Consider the following 20,684-nt stretch of genomic DNA (forward strand, 5'->3'; position numbering starts at 1 on the left):
GAAGATTCAGTTTAACGCCAAGCAAATCCTTCCGGCAATTCTTTCATTTAAAAAATAGCTTCTTCGCTAGGTTCATTTTTTTTTTTGTTACATGACTTTTGTTTTGTTGAAAATACATTTTGAGAAATATTACAAGACATTTCTGTCAATCATTTGTAAAGACTTGTAGATTTATTTCATCATGAGAAACATGTAAATTATACAATAATACTTTTCCCCTTTTCAAAAAATAGCAGTGTGTGTTAAGAACAATAAAATACTAAAAGCTCCATAGCAAAATATCTAGCCAACTCTGATACAATATGGACTGCTTCTTCAGGGAAAACAAACAAAATGTCCCAACTCAACACTGCACAGATGATTGAAACATACGGTAAAACAAACCACAAGGTTATTAGGATGTATTTTGGTATTGATATCGCCATGTTCACCTTCACTTACACATAAATATTCTAGTTTTCAGCCATCATTTTTAAATAGGTTTACATGATGTAATTGTCTCCTACACATTTAACCTGATTACTCTCACTTTAGGATCAACAACTTTTAAATTTACACCTTTAAACGTTACTGCTATGTTTCAAATTAACTGTGAATTCATGGTGTCATGGAAATCGTGATTCGTATTGCAGAATTACTGACCACATCTTTTTTTCCTTTTAGTGTGAACACCGATTCTGTCTAAATAGCAGTTCTGGAAATGTGTTTGGTTTAATTTAGAACCTGGTTTCCGAGGTTCCTCTTTTCAAGCTGTTGCTCATGAACTCGTCATGTTCAAAGCTCAGGTTGTTGTGAGACCTGGAGATCATGAGCAGTTTCTCTTTCTTTGTGTAGTCCCGCTTTCCGGCTGCCTGGGGAACGGGCAGCAGATCCATAGGGTCCTCCTTGTTCTCCAGCTTCATGTAGCCCTTGCTGTTGCTGCGGTCCAGCCTCGGCCAGCTCGGGTGCTTCCTCTGCTCCGGCTGTACCGTCAGCGTGGACGGCCCCCTCTCCAGGTCCAGGGACTTGGAGTGCGCAGAGAGGATGTGCAAGGAGTTATTCGACCCAAAGTCCTTCCGGGCGGCACCGGGGGAGAGGTACCGCCCGCTGCACGAGCCAGGAGACAGGGAGGTCCTTGAGGACAAAGAGGGGGACTCGGTGTCCGAATTGCTCCTCAAGAGCATCATGTTGGGAGGTTTGGACGCTTTGGATATATCCGGGAACGGGACAGCCAGGGACTCCATGGAAGGGGGCCTGGACCGGTCCCGCCTGAGCTCAGAATCCTCCGTGATGTTGTCGATGTCGGGCTCGTCGATCACGCAGTTGTTGAGCTTTATCACAGGGAGGGTAAACGCGCTAATGGAGGACGATACGATTGACTTGGTCTGGCACTTCTTCAGGGGGTTGCTCCTGTCGTCCCTGTGCTTGCCGCCCTCGGGCTGCAGGCCGAAGATGGAGCCCGACCGCTCCCTGTAGTTGGGGAGCAGGAGGCCCGAGCCTCCCTTGGCCTCGCCCAGCAGGCCCTCCTCGTCCTCCGTGGAGCTGGCCCGGCGGCTCACCCACGCATCACCCCTCATCCCGGAGAAGGTCAGCAGGGTGTTGGCGGCCAGCCTCGAGGCGCACTGGTTCTCGTAGGTCCTCACCTCGTGCTCGCCGTACGGGCCCCCGCCGTATGCGCCGTTCATGTACTTGTGCTCCTTCACTCTGAGGCTGTGGATGTCAATGACGGTGGAGTACATGTCCCGCATGTGGATCACCTTGGTCTCCCGGTCCCTGTTCTCGTGCAGGATGGCATTGGCGCAGATGAAGATGAAGATCCCGATGCCCATGGTGAACGGGCCCAGCATCTTCATCTTCTCCGAGTGCAGGTGCTGCTCGAAGAACTGCGCCACCGTCCCGCTCAGGTCGCGGGTCACCTGCGTGTCGTTGGTGGACAGCTTGGGGTCGGCGGCCAGGAGGGGCTCCTTGTGCGGCCAGTAGCCCAGCACGGCCATGGCGATGCCCACCATCAGAATCAGCACGCCCAGGATGAGGAAGAAACCCGAGGGCGAGTAGAGACGTATCTTCCCCCTGACCACCACCACGTCAGCGCGGGGCTTGCGTTTGACGCGCTTCTTTTCCTGCGCGCGGGCGGGGCTTGGCAGGGGCAGGTGGTGCTGGGACCTGGCGGAGTCCTGCCTCTTGAGGGCTGCGAGGCCCGTGATAACTCCCCCAGTGGCAATCATCACGCTGCTGTGGACCGCCTGCACAAAACACAGCACACACAGTCAAATGCATCTGCCTCGCTGACAGGCCGCTCCCTCCTCGCTGGCACGCTCTTCATGTTGACTAAACTGCGGGACAGATAACTCCGTTAGCCTCAAGGGCGTTCAATCAAGCTAAAAAAATATTCACAGTTAGCTGCTGTCGTTCTGAGGGATTCGATTTTAAATAAGGCACTGAAATGACTTTACATTTAATTACCAAAACCGTGTTTGCAGAGACATGATTAATTAAAACATTACGACCTCAGGGCAGCGGCATTTTACTTTTTTAATGACAAAAATTTCAGAAACTAAATGAGACAAAATTTGCTGATTATTTTACATTTGTCACCAGATGAACACAGGATAAGCTGTCACTCTGGACCACACATCTGGAAAAATCCTCCCAGCTCATTCTATCATCTCACTTCCTTGTAAATTGCATTAAGACATCAGAGCCAATTACACAGGCATCCGAAATATGCAGGGTATCCAGCACAGGGGCCTCTGCCTCAGGAATCCGCTTCATGGACATGAGGCCACGTGACACTCTGTTGAGATGCGTGCGTGAGTAAAACTTCTCATCGACCATCGCTCAGTTACAGGACTGCGTCAGTCCACTTCCCTCTGATTTACAGGCCTCCAATGCTTTGGATAGTGTCCATAAATTATATCTCACTGTATTTCATTGAAAACAATCAAACAAATGTCTCTTTGTCAATGACTGAGAACCTGCCTGCTATCAGCTCTTCTGCCAACAGGGGTACTTGAAGTGAATCATTACTTTCCGTAAGTATTCCTGAAGACAGGGTACACGCTGTTTGTTCTTTGTATACCCATTCGTAGGTGTGTGTGTGTAGTTGTGTGTCGGTGTATTCACTCACAGCTGAATATGCTACTTGATGATTATGGGCATAGCAGAACACTCCTGAGTGTATGAGATCATGGCACAATAGTTCAAGGATGTGTAATCTAGTACATTATAAGAAACCCTTTTGTGCTGTGGAAGCACAAACTTCACAACCTCGTGTTCTTTAATGCACATGCCAGTATATTATTTTCCACACTATCCCATATGATCACAGGATAATACTGATCTTTGAAACTGATCCAGCTGTTGAGAGTGGGAAACACTGTCAGTGATGGATTTCTCTGAAACCCCAGAGTCGGGCTCCTTCACCGGGTCAGAGTTGGCGTGGGCGTTCTAACCTTTGATGTTGATCTAAAGTTCATTAAATACCAAATCCAGGGGGCGGATCCAGAGCGGAAACCAAAGAGGGAGGACTGTGTCAGTGAAGAGGAGAAAGCTGCTCCCATCAATTTCCTTTTCGGCTTTTCCTTGCATTTTAGGACAAAACGCAGGGGGAAATCTCTAGGCGTTGATAACTTGTTTTGTTTGATTAATTCTTACTGCAGTTTTACAATGAATCAACCACAGAAAATGTAATCAGTAAAATCCATTTAGCGATGCAGAGCCCTCATCTGATCCTGTTTTCTACGTTTTACGCACATGGAAACCTGGTTCACTCATAAAGAGGCAGATAATGCTCCTTAAGCTTATCTTGTTAGAGTCTGGAAGAATAAATAGCGCAAAGGCTCAAGATAGCTTGAAGTAAACAGATGTATTGTTTTGTTTGACCCAGAACAGATGTTACGCGGTCAGTCATATGGGCACTTTCAGCACAAACACACGCCTGCCTCTCTCTAGTCTCCAACACTGAGATCTTCCATCTGGAAAGCTGCTCCTATCAGCAGGACTACACATAATAAGGCCACGAATTTGGTTTCATAACATTAAAAAAAGACAGCCCCGGTCTTGCTCAGCATTAATGAGAAAGCCCTAAACAACAATAACAAAAAGACACAACATAAAAAACCCACACTGTGCATTCAACAAGATGTGAACGCTTAAGAGGAGCTCTGGGAGGGAGAGATGCGCTTGCTTGGTTGCATGGCAGCAACAGAGGCAGGATGAGGCTACAGTTTCATCTGATTTCCATGTGCACAGCGGAGGCCTCGCAGTACAGGGTGTTCCCTCTGTGAATGCCCCTCAGAGATGTGGACCACGGGGAAGGAAGTCATTATAGATCCCTCCTGGAGGCAGGGCTGGAGGAGAGGCAGTTACAGCTGTGCAAAGTTCAGGGGACAGGCACACACTGACCACCAATAAAACCAGAATGGTATGTTCCAATGGATACTTTTTCCAGAGGTTTTCTTACCATTGCACAGTACCTTCCAGTGTAATTTACTAATAGTTGTACTTTTTCCGTAGTTTCTTCACCTTTAGTTGAAATATGAGTAATTTCTGAAGAACCATTAAATGAGCATCATCAGCATTACATTTTACATTGTAGACATTTAGTGCACAAATTCTAAAATGCTGCTTAACTCTGCTATTAGAGGTAAGACGGCAGGTGTGCCATCACCCAAGTTAAAAGTTTGGCAATGCACATCCCATGTCCATGTAGGGGACAACAAAAATTTAAACTTAACAGAGGACCTATTAACCAAAAACAAATGTGGTGATTTCATATTTGAGGTTACTGATGGTTTAATACGCCCCGTCTAACATAAAAATAACTGAATAACTGAAATATAGGCTGCTACTGGTATTGCACGACAGCCCACTCTTGAAGCCCTCCTCTAAGAGGTAGAATATGTGTCACCCCGCCGTATACGGGAGGACGCGTGTGCGCGGTGAGTGTGGGTGTTGAACTCAGAAGAGCGATCCTCCGCGCTGTAACGCATTAACAACATGTCATTCGTCATGACTCATACATATGCTGGGTAATGTGTCACACAATGTTGGAACGGCAAGCTACGTAGATCAAGAAATCTGAACGCTCCCTACAATACGTTGACTCCGTGCATTTCAGAACCGCATATGGTGTCCGTGTTTGATGTGAATGTGCATATTTTAAGAGCAAGATACTGCATATTTTAAGAGCTAACTACGGTGAAACACAGAAACCACATAATTTATCCTCAACAATTTCATCTCATTTGCGCGCAAATACATTTCTCAAGTAGTGTTCACCAGGCTCCACTGGAAATGAGAGAAATTAGCAAACGAAAAATTTAAAAATAATCTAACCTATAAAAATGACAAACATACTGGCATAAAAGTCAATAATTAAAAATTAGAAAACACAAGGTTCACATGAAACACTAACTTTGCAAAGTTATTTCAAAACTGTTAGAAGAGCGTGAGGTGTTTTGTGCGCTTTTGTCTCTAGCACTGTGCACCCGCGGAACTTGTATTCCTACAACTATCAGGTATTCACTGCTGTTGCATTACGATACTGCCGAGCTGTCAGTAGAGTACTGTGGGAAAAAAAACATATGTTTGGGAAAACGATAGATCACAACGATCCATTGTAGAGAAACGTTTTAAATCCATCGGCTCACCTGTATACAGCTGATCAGTGTTCCATTGTTACTTGGCCACTACGAGGGGTAAAATGTTCGATGCAAACCAGGTTTTTCGGCTCTCCAGTCGTGATGCCATGCGCATTTGTATTCCCCATGTAATTGAAGGATGTATTCTTGTTCACGGGAGAGAGGGAATGCCACCACGAAAAAGAGCGAACTTCCATGGCAGTAGACGCTCATTGCTTCGCTTCATTTCAGTCAGGCGACTTGTAGACCGTTAGGACAGGAACTACGAGCCATCCATTCGTGGAGGAAGTACAGGGTTTATTGTTTCAGTTAAATCTAACTCCGGTTCCCAACAGAAACAACTCTAAAGAAACAGTCATTTGGAAATAGTCACTTGTCGTCCAAAACAATACCAATCAAAAGTTGCAACTGTTGCAGCATTGTTATTTTATTATAGATAATCGTCTGGACGCTGACGAATTTCATAAATTGGAAATAGAACCCGTGGAGTATTTGTATTGTAGCTCAAAAGCAAAGGGTCCATCCAAATGACCTCGTTTGCTGTTCAATTAGCTAGCTCTTTTTCAACACCGGTCCAAATCGTGGGGTAGAAATCCAGAAAGTTTCCTTTACAGTAAGTATTTGTATAAATAATCCACGAACAGTGCAACTGGATGTAGCCTTGCTTTGGAAAAATATATGTATTGCTTGTCCTTTTCGTTCCCACGGAGCGGCAGATTTTTCTGCAAGCAGATTGCTGTAAAAGATGCTCCTTCCACTCCAGTGTAAGGCATTGTCTGAGACCGAAGCCTGGGCAAGATTTGTTCTCCCACGTGACGCTTCACTTTAAATGACGCACAATGGATCGGAACAGGGAAAAAAATGAAAGCCAATTGAAATGATGTATGCCGCGAGAGGTTAAGGCATCTGAGTATTTGCATAATAGTATTCAGTGTTTTCAACGCACAGCAACAGTTGAAAACCCCGACAAAGAAGATGGCTCATATTCTCATTAGGTTTAAGCCCAGAGCCGTGCATGGGGTTTTCATGGTTCAGAATCGAATTGTTATGTGCTTACCGAATCCTGTAAATAATATAAAAAATTTTAAAATGAGATTCCAGCGGCTGTTATCGACTGAATTTGGAGATAATTTTCCAAACTTAAAAATTTCGAATTACATATTACACACGCACGCTCTCTGTATACATATGGGTCATATAAACATACAGTATTATTTGTGTAAATCACAGTTTTTGCCTGCACACAACATATTACATTCTTTACAGTTACTTCAACCATGCAACAGTGATAACGACATCTGGAACAGTTTGAAGAAAAGACAAAAACCATCTGTTGTTGAAAAGATAAAACTCGCACATCTGTACAGTATATTAAACACCAAAAATAAATAGATAAATAAATAATAATAATGACCACCACATCAGCGTGCCAGAAAGAAATGAGGAGTGTCTAAAGAGTAGCTTCACTGGTCTCCCACTAAAGAGTTAAAGAAACACAAGGAGATCCATATCTAAAACCTTGCAGATGTTCACGTCTCTGTAATTTCCTGTGTTTATACAACACATATCTTTGTTAACAATATAAAAAAAATCACATTTTCACAGGGGACCTGGGGAGCAGGAGAAGTTTCCCTTTTTTTGTACTCACTGAAGGTCTCCTTCACAACTTGTAAACACTGTTTTCTTTTTCCTCATCGGTTTTGAATCTGATCAAATGTGCCTTTGCTGTTATGCTGTAACATATCATACCTAACTCAACATACCACAAATATGTGTGTTTGTGCTTGCATAAATGCATATATATATATATATATATATACTAACACATCTTCATTTTCCATCTTCATTTATTTCTACTTCAAACATGAGCATTCAATGTGCTTTATTGGTCATATATTTTTGAAAATAAAATTCAGAAAGATTAAGTTTTTTGTACATCTGTTTATTGTTTGCAGTGGAAGCATTAGCTGCTGTGTGAAGGATCAGCCTGTTTTTTATTACAGCTATCTGAATGTGCTTTGAGGCAGTCTTCCAACAACCTGAAAGCCATTTTCAAAGTGATTGTTCCATTGGATTATTCCATTGGAGATATTGTGCTATTTCTGGAATCACATCTTCAAGATGCAGGTATTCTCAGTGCTTACTAAACAATGTTCTAAAAAGTGCAATGCTCATTGCACTAAACATCAGTGGATGTAATCCCTGTTTTCTGACTCAATTATAAATGAGAAAATATGATATTATAATCATTCTTTCTTTATCTTTGTTGGAATTTTGTCTGATACCCAGTCCTTTGGATGTAAAAGTGTCCCGTGTGGTGTCATATTCTGATGTAAAACTGTGCTGTATTTGCATGTGAAAGTGTTCATTGTCGACCATATAATTTGTGTATACTGCGCCTCCCCCATTCCAGGGCAGTGCTGCATTGTATTTCTAATTCAGGTCTGTCAACTTCTCTGGAACAACATGTGTATTCAATTAAAGCTGGCAAAATAAACTTCTAAATTGTATGTATAGGACATGCGTGCATTCATTATATCCAGCAGTCAGATGTTTAAACATGCTAGTTAATTGATGTAAACAATATCATCGGCTTTACAGTGCATTGTTATGTTGAAATGTGTATGTTATGTTGAAATTGTCCTGTAGTGTTGAATGAGATGTATTCTAGTGGAGAAACGGCTATGCCGAAGAGAGACCCATACACATTCACCATTACAGTGTAAATTAAAGAGAGAAAGACTGAGTTATTTGCTTTGATGTGTTTATACAGGCAGAGCAGGTGGCTTTTCCCTTTGCATTTTCCATTGACCTTATTTTTAAATTTTCTTGTTCAGTTATGGCCATTTTAGACAGGTTAGTATAGGATAAATGTTCATTAGATTTAAGTCAGTTTGAGAGCATGATTACCCCACATTTCTTCCCCTTTCACTCCATAGAGTTATTTTTCTATAAAATAAGTCTTAATAGGTTTTTGTGGAGATCACATGTACTACGAGGTGGAAGTGACAGTGCTATTATTTAGAATCGCAAGACCCGCAATTATAGGTAATTCTGAAACAAGGGCCACGCAAGTTGGAAGCCATTTACAACCCTGTTATTTTTCTTGGTTCCGCATGCATGAGTAATCCCCCTTTCTTCATTGCAGTGCCTAAACAGGGATCCTTAGCTGGATGTAATAACCATACTGGTGTAGTGTCAGTTTTAAAAGGAGGCGCCGTGTGTTGCCTGCATTATTAAGAGCAGTGAAATCCCAAAGGCGCTCTGTCAATGATATGCAATACCGCCTACACTAACCCCCCAAGACTGGAATGCTTCTTCTTTTTCAGTGCTTCAAGGTTTCGTGTTAATGTACCTTATCACCTCTGATTTTGAGTGTATTCTCTTTCAAAATGCTCTTTCCACTTTTTAAGGAGCTCTGTTTTCACATCACCAATTATACACTAGGCTTGTCTTACCACACAGAGTTGAAGTGAATGCAGTCCTCTGATACAATCACATGCAACTAAAAAGTATTTTTTGCACTACAAGGTACAAAGCGTACTACAGTGGAGTGGGTGCTTGGTGGAGGATAGGTGCTACTCCACTTGTGTCTTCTGTGCTACTCACAGGTGCCTGGAAAATTGCAGTGTGCCTGAGAGTGGTGGGATAAGGTAACTCATTCTGACCTACCCACTCCTGTTCCTGTCAGAAGGAAGCCAATTTTGTCCCACTGCTGTTCCAGTCGTTGGCAAACGATGTGGCCAGCGTCAAACCTGTGCCGTAGGGCTTTGCCTGTGCTCAAAGCAAATGTCTTGGTGACTGAGCCACTTGGGACTCAGGTTTTAAATATGAATAAAGGACAGCAAGAAGCAGAACAGGCAGGATTTGTGGCTCTTCTTTGATATCTGCTCATGGGCTTTTATTCCAACCACGTAACAAAGAGAAACACCACTATGCAGAGATAAAGAGTACATTAAAAAGACCAGGGCTTTCAGGCGAGGATCCAAATGGTTTTCCAAACGGGGTGTATCTGTACACACACACACACACACACACACACACACACACACACACACACACATATCATAACATCACATAGTTGAAAAGGAGGATAAAAAAGAAGTTGACTAGTCACCACAAAAAATCTGGAGACACCCCCAGTAGTGTAATAGATTAGGGATTGGACAACAGCCATTTAAGGGAGCTTTGTCCTGTCTCAAAGCACTGCTCATATTTGGTAGAAGCTGAAATATTCAAAATGGTCATCTCTGTCAATCATTCTGATCACACCTGAGGTTTTTATTTGCAGTGTGTGTGTCTTCCTCTTTCACAAACACGGGGATGATGCATGCATGTATGCACTTTTGTAAGTCGCTTTGGATAAAAGCGCCTGCTAAATAAATAAATGTAAATGTAAATGTTTGTTTTCTTTCTTGTTTTTCTTTGACTCGTTCAAAGGTCAGAGAGGTTATGATCGTCCAACCTGAGCAGAACTAAAACCTCTCCTATCGACCCTCTGGTCGTCACCCATCAATAGCCCATCAATGTAGGGGAACACGTTCACACATGTGGGCAGAGTAATCATTACACTTTTTGACCAGATCATTAGCCGGCTGGGGTTTCAAGGGCCCATAATTGGGTTGTGCCATGGTAGTGATTGGATTCTGGTTTGGTGATCTTGCATAATGCTTGTTTATGGAGTGTCCGTATAGAATAGTGGATATGGAATTGGACAGGCCCTACTATGATCTTGAGCAAGGGTATTAACCTGAGTCACTACAGTAAAAATATACAGCCGTATACATGGATGAGACGTAAAATGTACATTACCTGGTTCTTTCAGAGATTCGGTCATTCTATCCTGCTTTAAAACTCAATGAAAAACATTGCTCTTCTGGAGGGCTTTTAAGGAATTTTGTTAAATATAACTCCCACAATCACACTTTCTAGCTTATTACATTCCCTACAATTGATCTGTGTGCAATTGATCTTCTTTCTTCTTCTTCTTCTTCTTCTTATTATTATTATTATTATTATTAATACCATAAAGGAATCAATGATAGATTGATTTATTAAGCTCATTGTGGGCACAAATTGAATGAGTACAGGTGGTCCCTGTCCAGATCATTAAACAACGCCACCTATATTTATATATTTATCTCAGGTGTAGCTTCACTGTGACCTTTTATGAACATATCACTTCATGTCTTTAGAAGAAAAGCCAACAAAGTATCTGTTAGCTGTATTGAGGGAATGAAAACTGATTCCATAGGAAAGAATGTACTGCACTAGATGACAGAACTTCAAAAGAAGAGTCAGCCATGCATTTCTAAAAATGTCTAATGTCACATCAAGTCTTACTCAAAACAACATTCCTTCATTGGCATCTTTGAACACACACCTTAGAAGAAACAGAGGTTTGGTCACCTTCACTGGGGAGGAGGTGTGCTTTGTGGCTGCCGTGGAAGGCAATTATATGTCATATTACGCTGAACTTCAAGAGAAAGAGCGGTGTCCCGCCCTTTGGGGACGGGAGAGGAACATCAGAGGATTTGAGTGAGATTTGGAAGGAGCTTATTTCTACCCCTCTCATGAGCCTCTGATTTAAGAAGCTTTTCAGGTTCATGTCTAGTTTTCCCACACCGGGCGAGCGGCTGGGAGAGGGAGGCACGTGGAAAAAAAAAAAATGAAGCTCAACCACAGCAGGACTCAAAGGAGCCTTCACAGATTCATCTCTGAGGTCACGTTTCCGCAGCCTCAGTACACGTCACCCCGCAGCACTAAAGATAGAATGCTTTTCTTAATTAGCATTCCTTTACGTGTAGGAAAAAAATAGATGCTTCAACCTGAAGCTGGATTAAAAAAAGACAACGTTTCAAAAGGGGGGCTTTGTGCTTCACCTGCAGAGCAGATTCATCATTGATCGCTCGACGGGAACATAAGCTCCAGTCCCTTTCAGTCTAAGCAGTCCTGTTTTTGGGCACTGCTCTTGTTTGTAATTTACACCAACTCCCGAACAAAAAATGTGTCTATTATGCGCCTATTATGGGATGATTTAAACAGTGCCTACAAGAAGCTGAAGAGTAAATATACACTGAAAGTGACTGTAAAAATAGAATTGTTGTTACCATAGAAATTTCAATAGCCTCTGTGGCATTAATTGACCTTCCTTCTTGTCTCCACAGACAGCTGAAAAAGGATCAGTTTTATATACAGACAGGTTTCTTAGCTTTATTTTTGCCTACATGTGTATTTGTAGGCGTACAAGCTATTTCAAGAGCATGATCTTACTGGAAAGTGTGCTATTGTTACAAACAGAAAGTACTTACAGTTTCAGAAGAAAAAAATATATATTAGAGAACAAGAGTTTATAATAAATCTAACATCCAGATGTAAAATTACAGATTTCTTCATCTCAGAGAGTGGAGGGACACCTAAAGTGAGTGCAGGTCCCCATGGGGTCATGAATCTGACGCATCTTTAAGTCTGTATGTTCTATAATACAAGAAACTGCATGGAAATGGCCTTTTCTGCTGATTGCACAAGCAGGAAATAGGGCAAGGAGACGTATTATCTTATTTGTACATATTTGTACAAAAAATGATTAAATGTTAATGTGCATGATAACTTCCATATCTATAATAGTTCCAATTTCCAATCAACTTCATATTAATATTTCACTAAAGCAATATTTAACTATACCCAGCATATAGACATAATAGAAATGAAAGCGTTTTGAAAAGTATGCAATAATTCCTGAAGTGATTTTGATGTATCAGTCACCGCACAATGCACAATTTCAGTAAGTATATATTTTATCATTCTAATGTGGCACAAAGATATGCAATACTGTATTACCCTACCCCTTATATTACCCTTCCAGGTGAGTTAAAATACAAATAATGTTACAGATTATTTTATCAAAAAACAAGAATGGTTTTCACAAAGGTGTTGGTTTGAGTTCTTTATCACAGAACATTTTTGATTTTGATTCTTGATTTTGAAGGCAGTTTTGATTGTCAGAAATTTCTTGGAAACAAACTGCAAGCCAAGCCTGCATATTCATATTAGTTACTTTTTCAGGATGAGCAAAGTATACAATAAGATACGTCATGTATGAGCAAAAATGTTGTTAAACCCCCATGTGACTTCAAAGATATTCACTCTCAGCCTTTTCAAAGAGCTTTGAGGCGGTCTGTGGAGATCTTCACTGTGAACATTTCCTTCCTGTTTTTATTTGTATGAATCTGTATTTATTTTCAAAGCCCTGTGTGTATCTGTGCGTTTTTCAAGCATACAAACCTTGCAATAGATAAGATTCAAGTTATCAAGTCTGCTTCAGACAATAGAAAGCATGAGAATGTGTGTTTGTGTAGCTGGTAGGGCATAGGATAATTGGGTAATTGCTTAATTGATAAAGCACACCCACCAGGTGATAAAATGACAGATGGGTTGTGAGAAAAAGGGGAAGCAAGGGCTTGTTTTTATGTCTTGGGTTATTCTTTTTATTGTAAATAAGACTCTACAGCTTAGTCTTTATTTTATCCATTTTACTTTTACCAGTTTTGTTCTTATCGGTTTAATCCTGTGTGAAGGATTACCTCTCTAATAGAGGTAATTGTCAATTGTGTAGTAATAATTGGTTAATTGTATGCACATGTTGGCAATTTGTAGGGGACTCAGCTGATTGGCTAACGAGCCACACCTTACTGATTGAGGCCTGACTAAATACAGGTGTGGCTGCAAAGTAGGGGAGGCTTACTTTGTCCCTGCTATGGTTTGTGCATAGGCTGGGTTCCTTTGGGTTCTTTTGTTTGGTTTTGAAAATAATTGCGTTTTTAAACTTTTGTTCTTTTGGGCTTGTTTCTTGGAGAAGTATTGGCCAGCTTCTCTACCTCCTGTCTTATTAATGACTCCACTGCTGTGTTTTTAAACAATCTTTTTTTTTTTTTTTGGGAAAGGAAAGGCATTGGAGGAGAAGCTCCACCCCACACAACAGCCCAATTGAGTGTTAAAACAAGTAATTGAGCTCTTAAGAGATGCAGTGACTGCATATTAAATACACATTTGGTGTCATGAATCTAATCAGATGACAGTTGAATCTGAGGACCTGGCTGGAACTCATTGCCGTATGCCAGCATTCCCACTCTCTGGCTGCTAACATTCCCACTGCCTAGCTGTTCAGTGTTTTTCTTCTCCCTCTGGTGGTTAGCATCTCTGCTCTCTAGCTGCTAGCATTTTCTCTCTCGCTGTTGGCATTCATGCACTCTGGCTGCTAGCATTTGCCAATCTCCACCTCTCGTCAGCTTTACAAACTCCCCTGTGACTGTCTCCAGCATCCCTGCGGTTATTCCTGCTGAGGGTCAGTGAGATTTACAGAATCTGTAATTACAATAAACTAAGGCCTTCAGGACAAAAGCCATGCCAATACACTTGACAGTGTTGGAAGTGTTGCAAATTATAGACCGGTCATATAGCAATGATTTCCAAGAGTTACAATGATGCTGTTATTTCTTATTGAAGTCTGCATGTGCTTCGGTATTTCATAGACCTCACTGAAATCCTGTAGTCCCACCTTGTACAGTCTCTTTTCATGTAACATTGGAAACACATGATTAAAAAGGGGAAAATCAATCATGGCCTTGAATAAAATACTTAATTCCCTGTTGCCACAAATGTGCGACAGGAATCACAAAAGCCAGGTCATCATAGCCTCAGAGGCTGACACCTGCGTTCAGTTGGCTGTGACGAAATTATGTTTAATAAGAACAGCTACTGCAGGTGAGTCATGCCAAAAGGTCTATCCGTATTAAATTTAGGTAATTGAGCTATGTTCTTATTCTGTGTCCGGACCATAAAACACTGGAGCCATTTATTTCCAACAGCAGAACAAATTGGCATACCATATACCATGACACTATAACACTCTTATGATATATTGCTCATATGCTCCCACAGTTTTAGTTCTCCATGACAGTCCATGAGCGCAGTTATGTTGGTGAAGTTTATGGTGTCTCTACTAGGAAATAGTCTCCAAACAGAACCGACAACATGCTGCATTCTGGATCTGCCACAAACCAATTTCATTAAGCCACACTATTCAAAGCCAAGATTGGAGTCAGTGTGTATGTCTCATCAAAAAACAACCCATACCCAGTGTAGCGAAGGGTGAGAGCAGATGCCCCACCCAGCCTCAAACCCGAGTTTACGGGGTACCGACCATGCGACACCCAGGATCCTTTAGAAGTGTATGACCACACAGGTCAGGCTTGTAAAAAAATCATTTATAGTAAAGACTAAAGAGAGGCTTGATGAAAGCGAAATGTTCAAACAATGTTCTGCTGTCGTCTTCATGCTCAGTTGCATGCCAAAAGGACTGCACTGGTCCACTTCAGCCCGGTATATACATTATTTTATATGTTTTAGTCAATCTCATGATCAACACAAAATTTCAAGTGTTTGTGTGTAGGTCATTGTTGATACCGTACAGAGACACTTGATTTATGTTGAAACCCCCCCCCACGCCATCTGCATGGAGGCTGATATACTGTGTGTGACAGCTCCTAATGTCACTTTTCACAAATGAGACATGACATTCCGAAGGGTCCAGAGGTCCTCCTTTGAGTTGTCTAATTCTGTCAACTTTGCTGACATAGTGAGGTATTTAATATACAAAGCGAATAAGATATGTCTCACAGAAAGTAACAGGTGTCACAGGAACACTGGTTAAGATAGGTCACAATGTCACTGTGATCTGTTCAGAATGTCACACAGAAATTCCGTTGTTTTGAAACCTGTTACCCTTCCCTCCTTTTAGATAGCCAGCATTGTCTTTTTTCCATACAGTTCCTCAGTATGTTTGCTGTTCTGTACAAGTATACAAATGAGTTATTCGGGTTGACATCTTTTCATTCATTCTGTAGATGTACTATGAATTGTACAATGATTTGCAAAGTGTCATTTTATATTTATTCTTTTGCTGCACATTTCTACATTTGTCTCTTCACAAACTGAAACGCACTCAGACACACACACACAGACACACACACACACACATTCATAAATACACATACACACACACACACACACAAACACATGCGTACACGCACACACAGGATTGCACTAATGCTCATCCAAAATATAAAGACCCAGATATAGTGTCTCCATGGTGACAACGATGCTTGTTGCTGTGGTAGCATGGCAGGGGAACGTTAGTAAAAAAAAAAAAAACCACACACACACACACAAAACAAACAGTGACAGATGCAGAGCCTCAGTCACAGGAATTGGCCAAATGCACAACCTCTGTAAATACAAATGCTTATCAATGCGTTTGCCTCTACACATTCAGTCAAAAGCATAGCTAGTGCCTGTATTCAGCAACATTTCCTTAATAGAATGCAGCAAGCCAGTATTTAAATATTGTGCCTCATTATCATGCTCTGTGGAGGAAGCATATTTTTTGTCTGAGCAGGTGAGGAGATCCAGTTCTGTCAAATTGAAAAAATGAAAAGCAAAAACACCTATTTTCAGTGAGTGAGCATGGATAATGGGGCTTCTAAAGACACAAATGAATATATTTATATATATTGGAAAATCTAATACATATACAATATGCATACATTATGTAAGCACTGCAAATACAACTTCCAAATACACTTGTTTGTGATTTTGGCTCTTGATGCATGACTCAGATTCTGACAGTTCCAGCTGCAATGGTCAGATCTACTCTAGTCCAATATTCTCCAAAGGGCTTTCCTGACACGCCTGGCTGTCTGTATACAGCTTGACATACTAGCGATGGAAACTCATCATTTTATGTTTATATGTCAGTCAAACTTTTACTCTTTACTTTTGGGCAAATGGAGAAACTCAGCTTTAAACAACACGAAAGCCTCCATCTTAATCAATTATTAAGCATGGTATGACTGCACAGCGGTTCAGCCTTTAGGTTGAAATGAAATTTTCATGACCTGACCTTGAGAATTAGGGGTTATTGAGGCAGGTTATCTAAAAATGTATCATTTTCTAAAAGTCTGTGTCAACCAGATGCAATAATTAAGTGATAAATTACAGTCTGAGTCTATATGGAATGATATGACTGCACACATCTGAAAATACATGTATCACTAATACAAACAATATCCAAAAAAATGGATCATTTATGGTGTTCAGTAGAAACACTCTTGTATGGATAATGTTATTATAGATCAGTAGATGTCTCTTGAGGCTACAGTTTTTTTTTATTTGTTTTTTTTTTTTTTTAAAACTGGGCTACATCAATAAGGCATTCTGAATTTCATGGTGTTGTTGTTTTAAAAAGCTATGAAAAAAGAATGTGATGATCATGAGAACAGATATGTTTGCACTGCTATTTTAAATGCCACTGGTATTGATCATGGTTATGCATGAGCTTGCTATGCATGTGTTTGTCTGAATATGTGTGTGAGTGTGTGTGGGCGTCTTCTCAAGGACTGAGGGCTTAATTGTGGATGTATGTCTTACCATTATTGACTCATAGCCAGAATCCAGGGGGCCTCGTTAGCTGATGAGCTGATTACCAAACAGGCTCTGGATCTGCTTGGAAACAGCAGCGTATAAAGAGATAATACAGAGGACCATGCACAGTGAGAGCTCACAGAGGATGTGAAACAAGGCCAGGTAAGTTTGCTCATGATTACTTTATGCTGGGCATGCAACGTTTCTCTTTCATTTTTTCCTTATATCATTCCCTGATCCCTTCATCACAATGTTCTTCATCTAGGCTTAATCTCCTGGCCCAGGTGAAGAGTGGTACTCTGAGATGATGAACTCAAGCTTTTATTTAAAAGAGCTAGTGTTGGTCTGTCCTCATCAGAAATTCATTTATGTCAGTAACATGTCCCTTTGAAAGCACACAATCTATGCACTGTTATGAAAAAATATATATATATATATACTGTATATAGTGAATTAATCCCTCTGCTTTTCATGTCGTTAAGTCACAGAAGCACAAGCCATTTATCAACAGAGCAAAAGGCTGACCTGCATATTGAGTTTATCGAGTCGTCTCTCCACGGTGGGCCTCATACTGAGACAAATTCAGTAAGGACTCATGGGAAGCAACTCTCATCTGGTTCAATGCTTTTTCTAAGCTGGAGGACATCCACTACCAGCCCATTATCCAGGCAGGTAGTGAACACATGGCCGTAGGGCTGTGCAGGTCTTACTAATATGCTAGCTGCTCCTCACATACTTCCACATACAATCTCTTTTTTTATAGTTACTATTTGAACAGCAGATTTTTTTCAAGGTTTGACATTTTGTTGTTTCTGGGGTCTAAGAGAGTGATGTACTAAGCAGAAAAAAGATGGCGTTGATCTGCCTGTAGAAATGTCATTGCTGTCAAATTGAACCTGGTTGTGATTACTGCTATTGTGTTTTTCTGTATATTGTCAAAATATAATCTATGTTATATAGAGAGACAACTTGAGCCATAAATGATCTTTAATTGAAAAATGTGTTTTTAAAACATACCATTTAAAACATATCATTACCATTCAGTCGTGACACAATACATAATGGAAATCTCCTGCCAACTCTTTGATAAGGAGATTTGCCTGCCGATGAAAGATTGTGGCATCTCCATTCTCCTCAGTTCTGCCTTTGTTATATATTGTAATATCAGTCGTGAGCATTCAGAGGGAAATGATGGTGACGTTCCAACTGTAAAAGTTAAATGACTAGCGATAATTACATTTTAAAATTCATTCTTGTAGGCTGCCCCATTGTCAATGCCTTGTTTCATTGCTCAGTTGGCTTGTAATTTCAGAACCATTGTTTATTTTTAGAATTAATTTAATTTCCTACAAATCATTTCCATGTAGGGATTTCCAATATGGCATTTTGAATGAAAAATGTGATTCCTGTACTGTTTTACAGGCAGAAGATGAGAAATAAATTTTCATCAGTTGTCAGTGTGAGATACATGTTCTTCTGTTTGCAAACTCAATTGTCCCGCAAGTTAAATCTTCAGGAAACAATGTTCCTTTCCTTTTGCCGGATACAACAAAGATGCAGAAAGATGTGTTTTCATTACTTCCACTGTCTGCCATCTTTATACAAATGGAAGTCAAAATATCCATTTAGATTCCCATCAGCGCAGACAAGAAATGTACTTCTCACAAAGGTTAAACCACCTGTGTTAAATGGGCCTCAGAAGCACTTCTGCAAATAGAGTCACACTGATGTGATGAGTTCAGGGTCAAGGTCAAGGTGAAAGTGAGTTCAGGGTGAAAGTGAAAGTGAAAAACTCAGGCCACTTAGCTTGCTGCAGTGTTATCCGAGTCACATGCATCTGGCTTCTTTCTGCTTTAGTCCAGCCCTGACCTGAGAATATAGGCTTGTGATGGATGTTTTATTGCAAATCGGTAAAGGAACCCTCGGGCAAACTTCAGACTCCAGCAACTTTAAAGTGGAAACTTCTATTTGCAAGCATGAGTGCTAATGTCCATGTAAATTGTACTCTTACATAACAAATTAAATATTTACTTTGTTATACAGTAATTAAACATTTTTAGTCCTCGAGACTCATCAGGAAAAAACACTCTCTCCCTGTCTCACACACTTAAACACACACTATAATATGTGTTGCTTCCTCTGTATGTGAAGCAAATGCAAAAACGTGAAATACTGAGAAGTCTCTTCTATGCAACTTAGAAACAGCGATAATCAATAATACCTATAACAAAAAATTGAAGAGCAGTACACTTTAAAACAAACAAAAATCTATGCTGCATTTTAGCTTCAAACAAGGCACCGAACACAAAAGCCAGCAGTAAGCCCCAGTGAAACAGAAGACAGGAGACACATTACAGGCTGGTACATGAGTCCACAGGCTATGTGATTCATTGGAGACAATGTGGAAAAATGACATCCAATTATCAACATTTTATTTACGTATCAGTACAGAAGTGGGATAAAGGTTTCAGCTCACATATGCATCACTACATTCAGGTGCCTCAAATTCAATATCAAAAGCATGTGCATAACTTTCCTTGTCAGTAATCATTAAATAAATAAATAATTACAGATCATTACAAACCAAAGAAATTGTTTGATCGTTTACGTTTCAGTCACCCACATTAGAGGAAGGAGAAGAGGAAGAAGAAGAAGAAGAAGAAAAAAAGAGAACAGTATTGTTCTTGCATTCACTTTTAACAGGCCTATCAGTTTTGAAGAGTTTTAATACAGGGAAAAAGATCAGCAATGAAAAATATGTAGTGCCCCTGCCTATTTTCAGTATATGCAATATTAAAATCTATCACCCTGCCTGTACCATTTTTAGCATACACAACATTAAAATCTATCATCTGAAAGATTCACATTTAAGGCCCAGGCTGCCTTACAGATTTCAGATGGCGCGTATTGCCCACATTCCTTTAGTCTTGACCTAAATTCGACGAAGTGTAGTGCTATTGCTGTGAAATCTGGAATGACCAGCACAGCTTTAAGCGAAAATCACCCCCCCCCAGCTTTCAGCAGCACTAAAAAGACTCCCTCACCAGGAATCACAGCAAGAGAGGTGACAACGATCAAAATGCATTATCACATTTCTATGAATTTATTCATTTCCCTCTGCCACCCAGCCAGGGAATTACTGTGTCTCCATTCTGAGCTGGAATCTTTTTTTTTTTTTTTCAGCATGCTCTGGATTTTCAGAAGGGGAGAGTTTTCTCAAGCCATTATATGGGCATGTAGGTTTGATTTCACACTTTGGATGTAAGCAATTCCAGTCAGACATCTGGATTCCAGTTATTATAAGGTAGGATAAATGAACAGAATCCAGCATTAAATTATACAGGAAGCAAAAAGGTTGCTTTTATATTTTAAATTGTACAATAATGACAAAAATACATGAATTCCCCTAAGCATATTTACAGACCTTTTCAGTAGACAAGACACACGCTGTCCTTCAATAGACCAAAAACATATCTGAATTACTTCTACACAGAATATACAACAGAAGATAAAACATGACAGGTCTTCATTTGCAAAAACCAGATATCAGATCCTCAGCAAAAGGAATATGGCTGTCTTTTT

At 40.6% G+C, this 20,684-nt stretch overlaps 1 protein-coding gene across 1 annotated transcript; it reads right to left on the reverse strand.

Moving 5' to 3' along the window:
- Positions 1 to 221: 221 nt before the first annotated feature.
- On the reverse strand, positions 222 to 6,400 carry tmem200a (transmembrane protein 200A). Its single transcript, XM_036550025.1, has 2 exons — positions 5,631 to 6,400; positions 222 to 2,222 (listed from the first exon to the last, which is right to left on the reverse strand). Exon 2 carries the CDS (start codon positions 2,202 to 2,204, stop codon positions 717 to 719), a length of 1,488 nt encoding a protein of 495 aa, XP_036405918.1. The 5' UTR covers positions 2,205 to 2,222; positions 5,631 to 6,400; the 3' UTR covers positions 222 to 716.
- Between the last annotated feature and the right edge of the window lie 14,284 nt (positions 6,401 to 20,684).

The sequence above is a fragment of the Megalops cyprinoides genome, chromosome 17 (genome assembly GCF_013368585.1).
Source record: "Megalops cyprinoides isolate fMegCyp1 chromosome 17, fMegCyp1.pri, whole genome shotgun sequence".
NCBI classification, from domain to species: Eukaryota; Metazoa; Chordata; class Actinopteri; order Elopiformes; family Megalopidae; genus Megalops; species Megalops cyprinoides.

Coding starts and splice junctions, on each gene's coding strand:
- tmem200a (XM_036550025.1), bottom strand. CDS start 2,204: ATGATTGCCACTGGGGGAGTTATCACGGGCCTCGCAGCCCTCAAGAGG.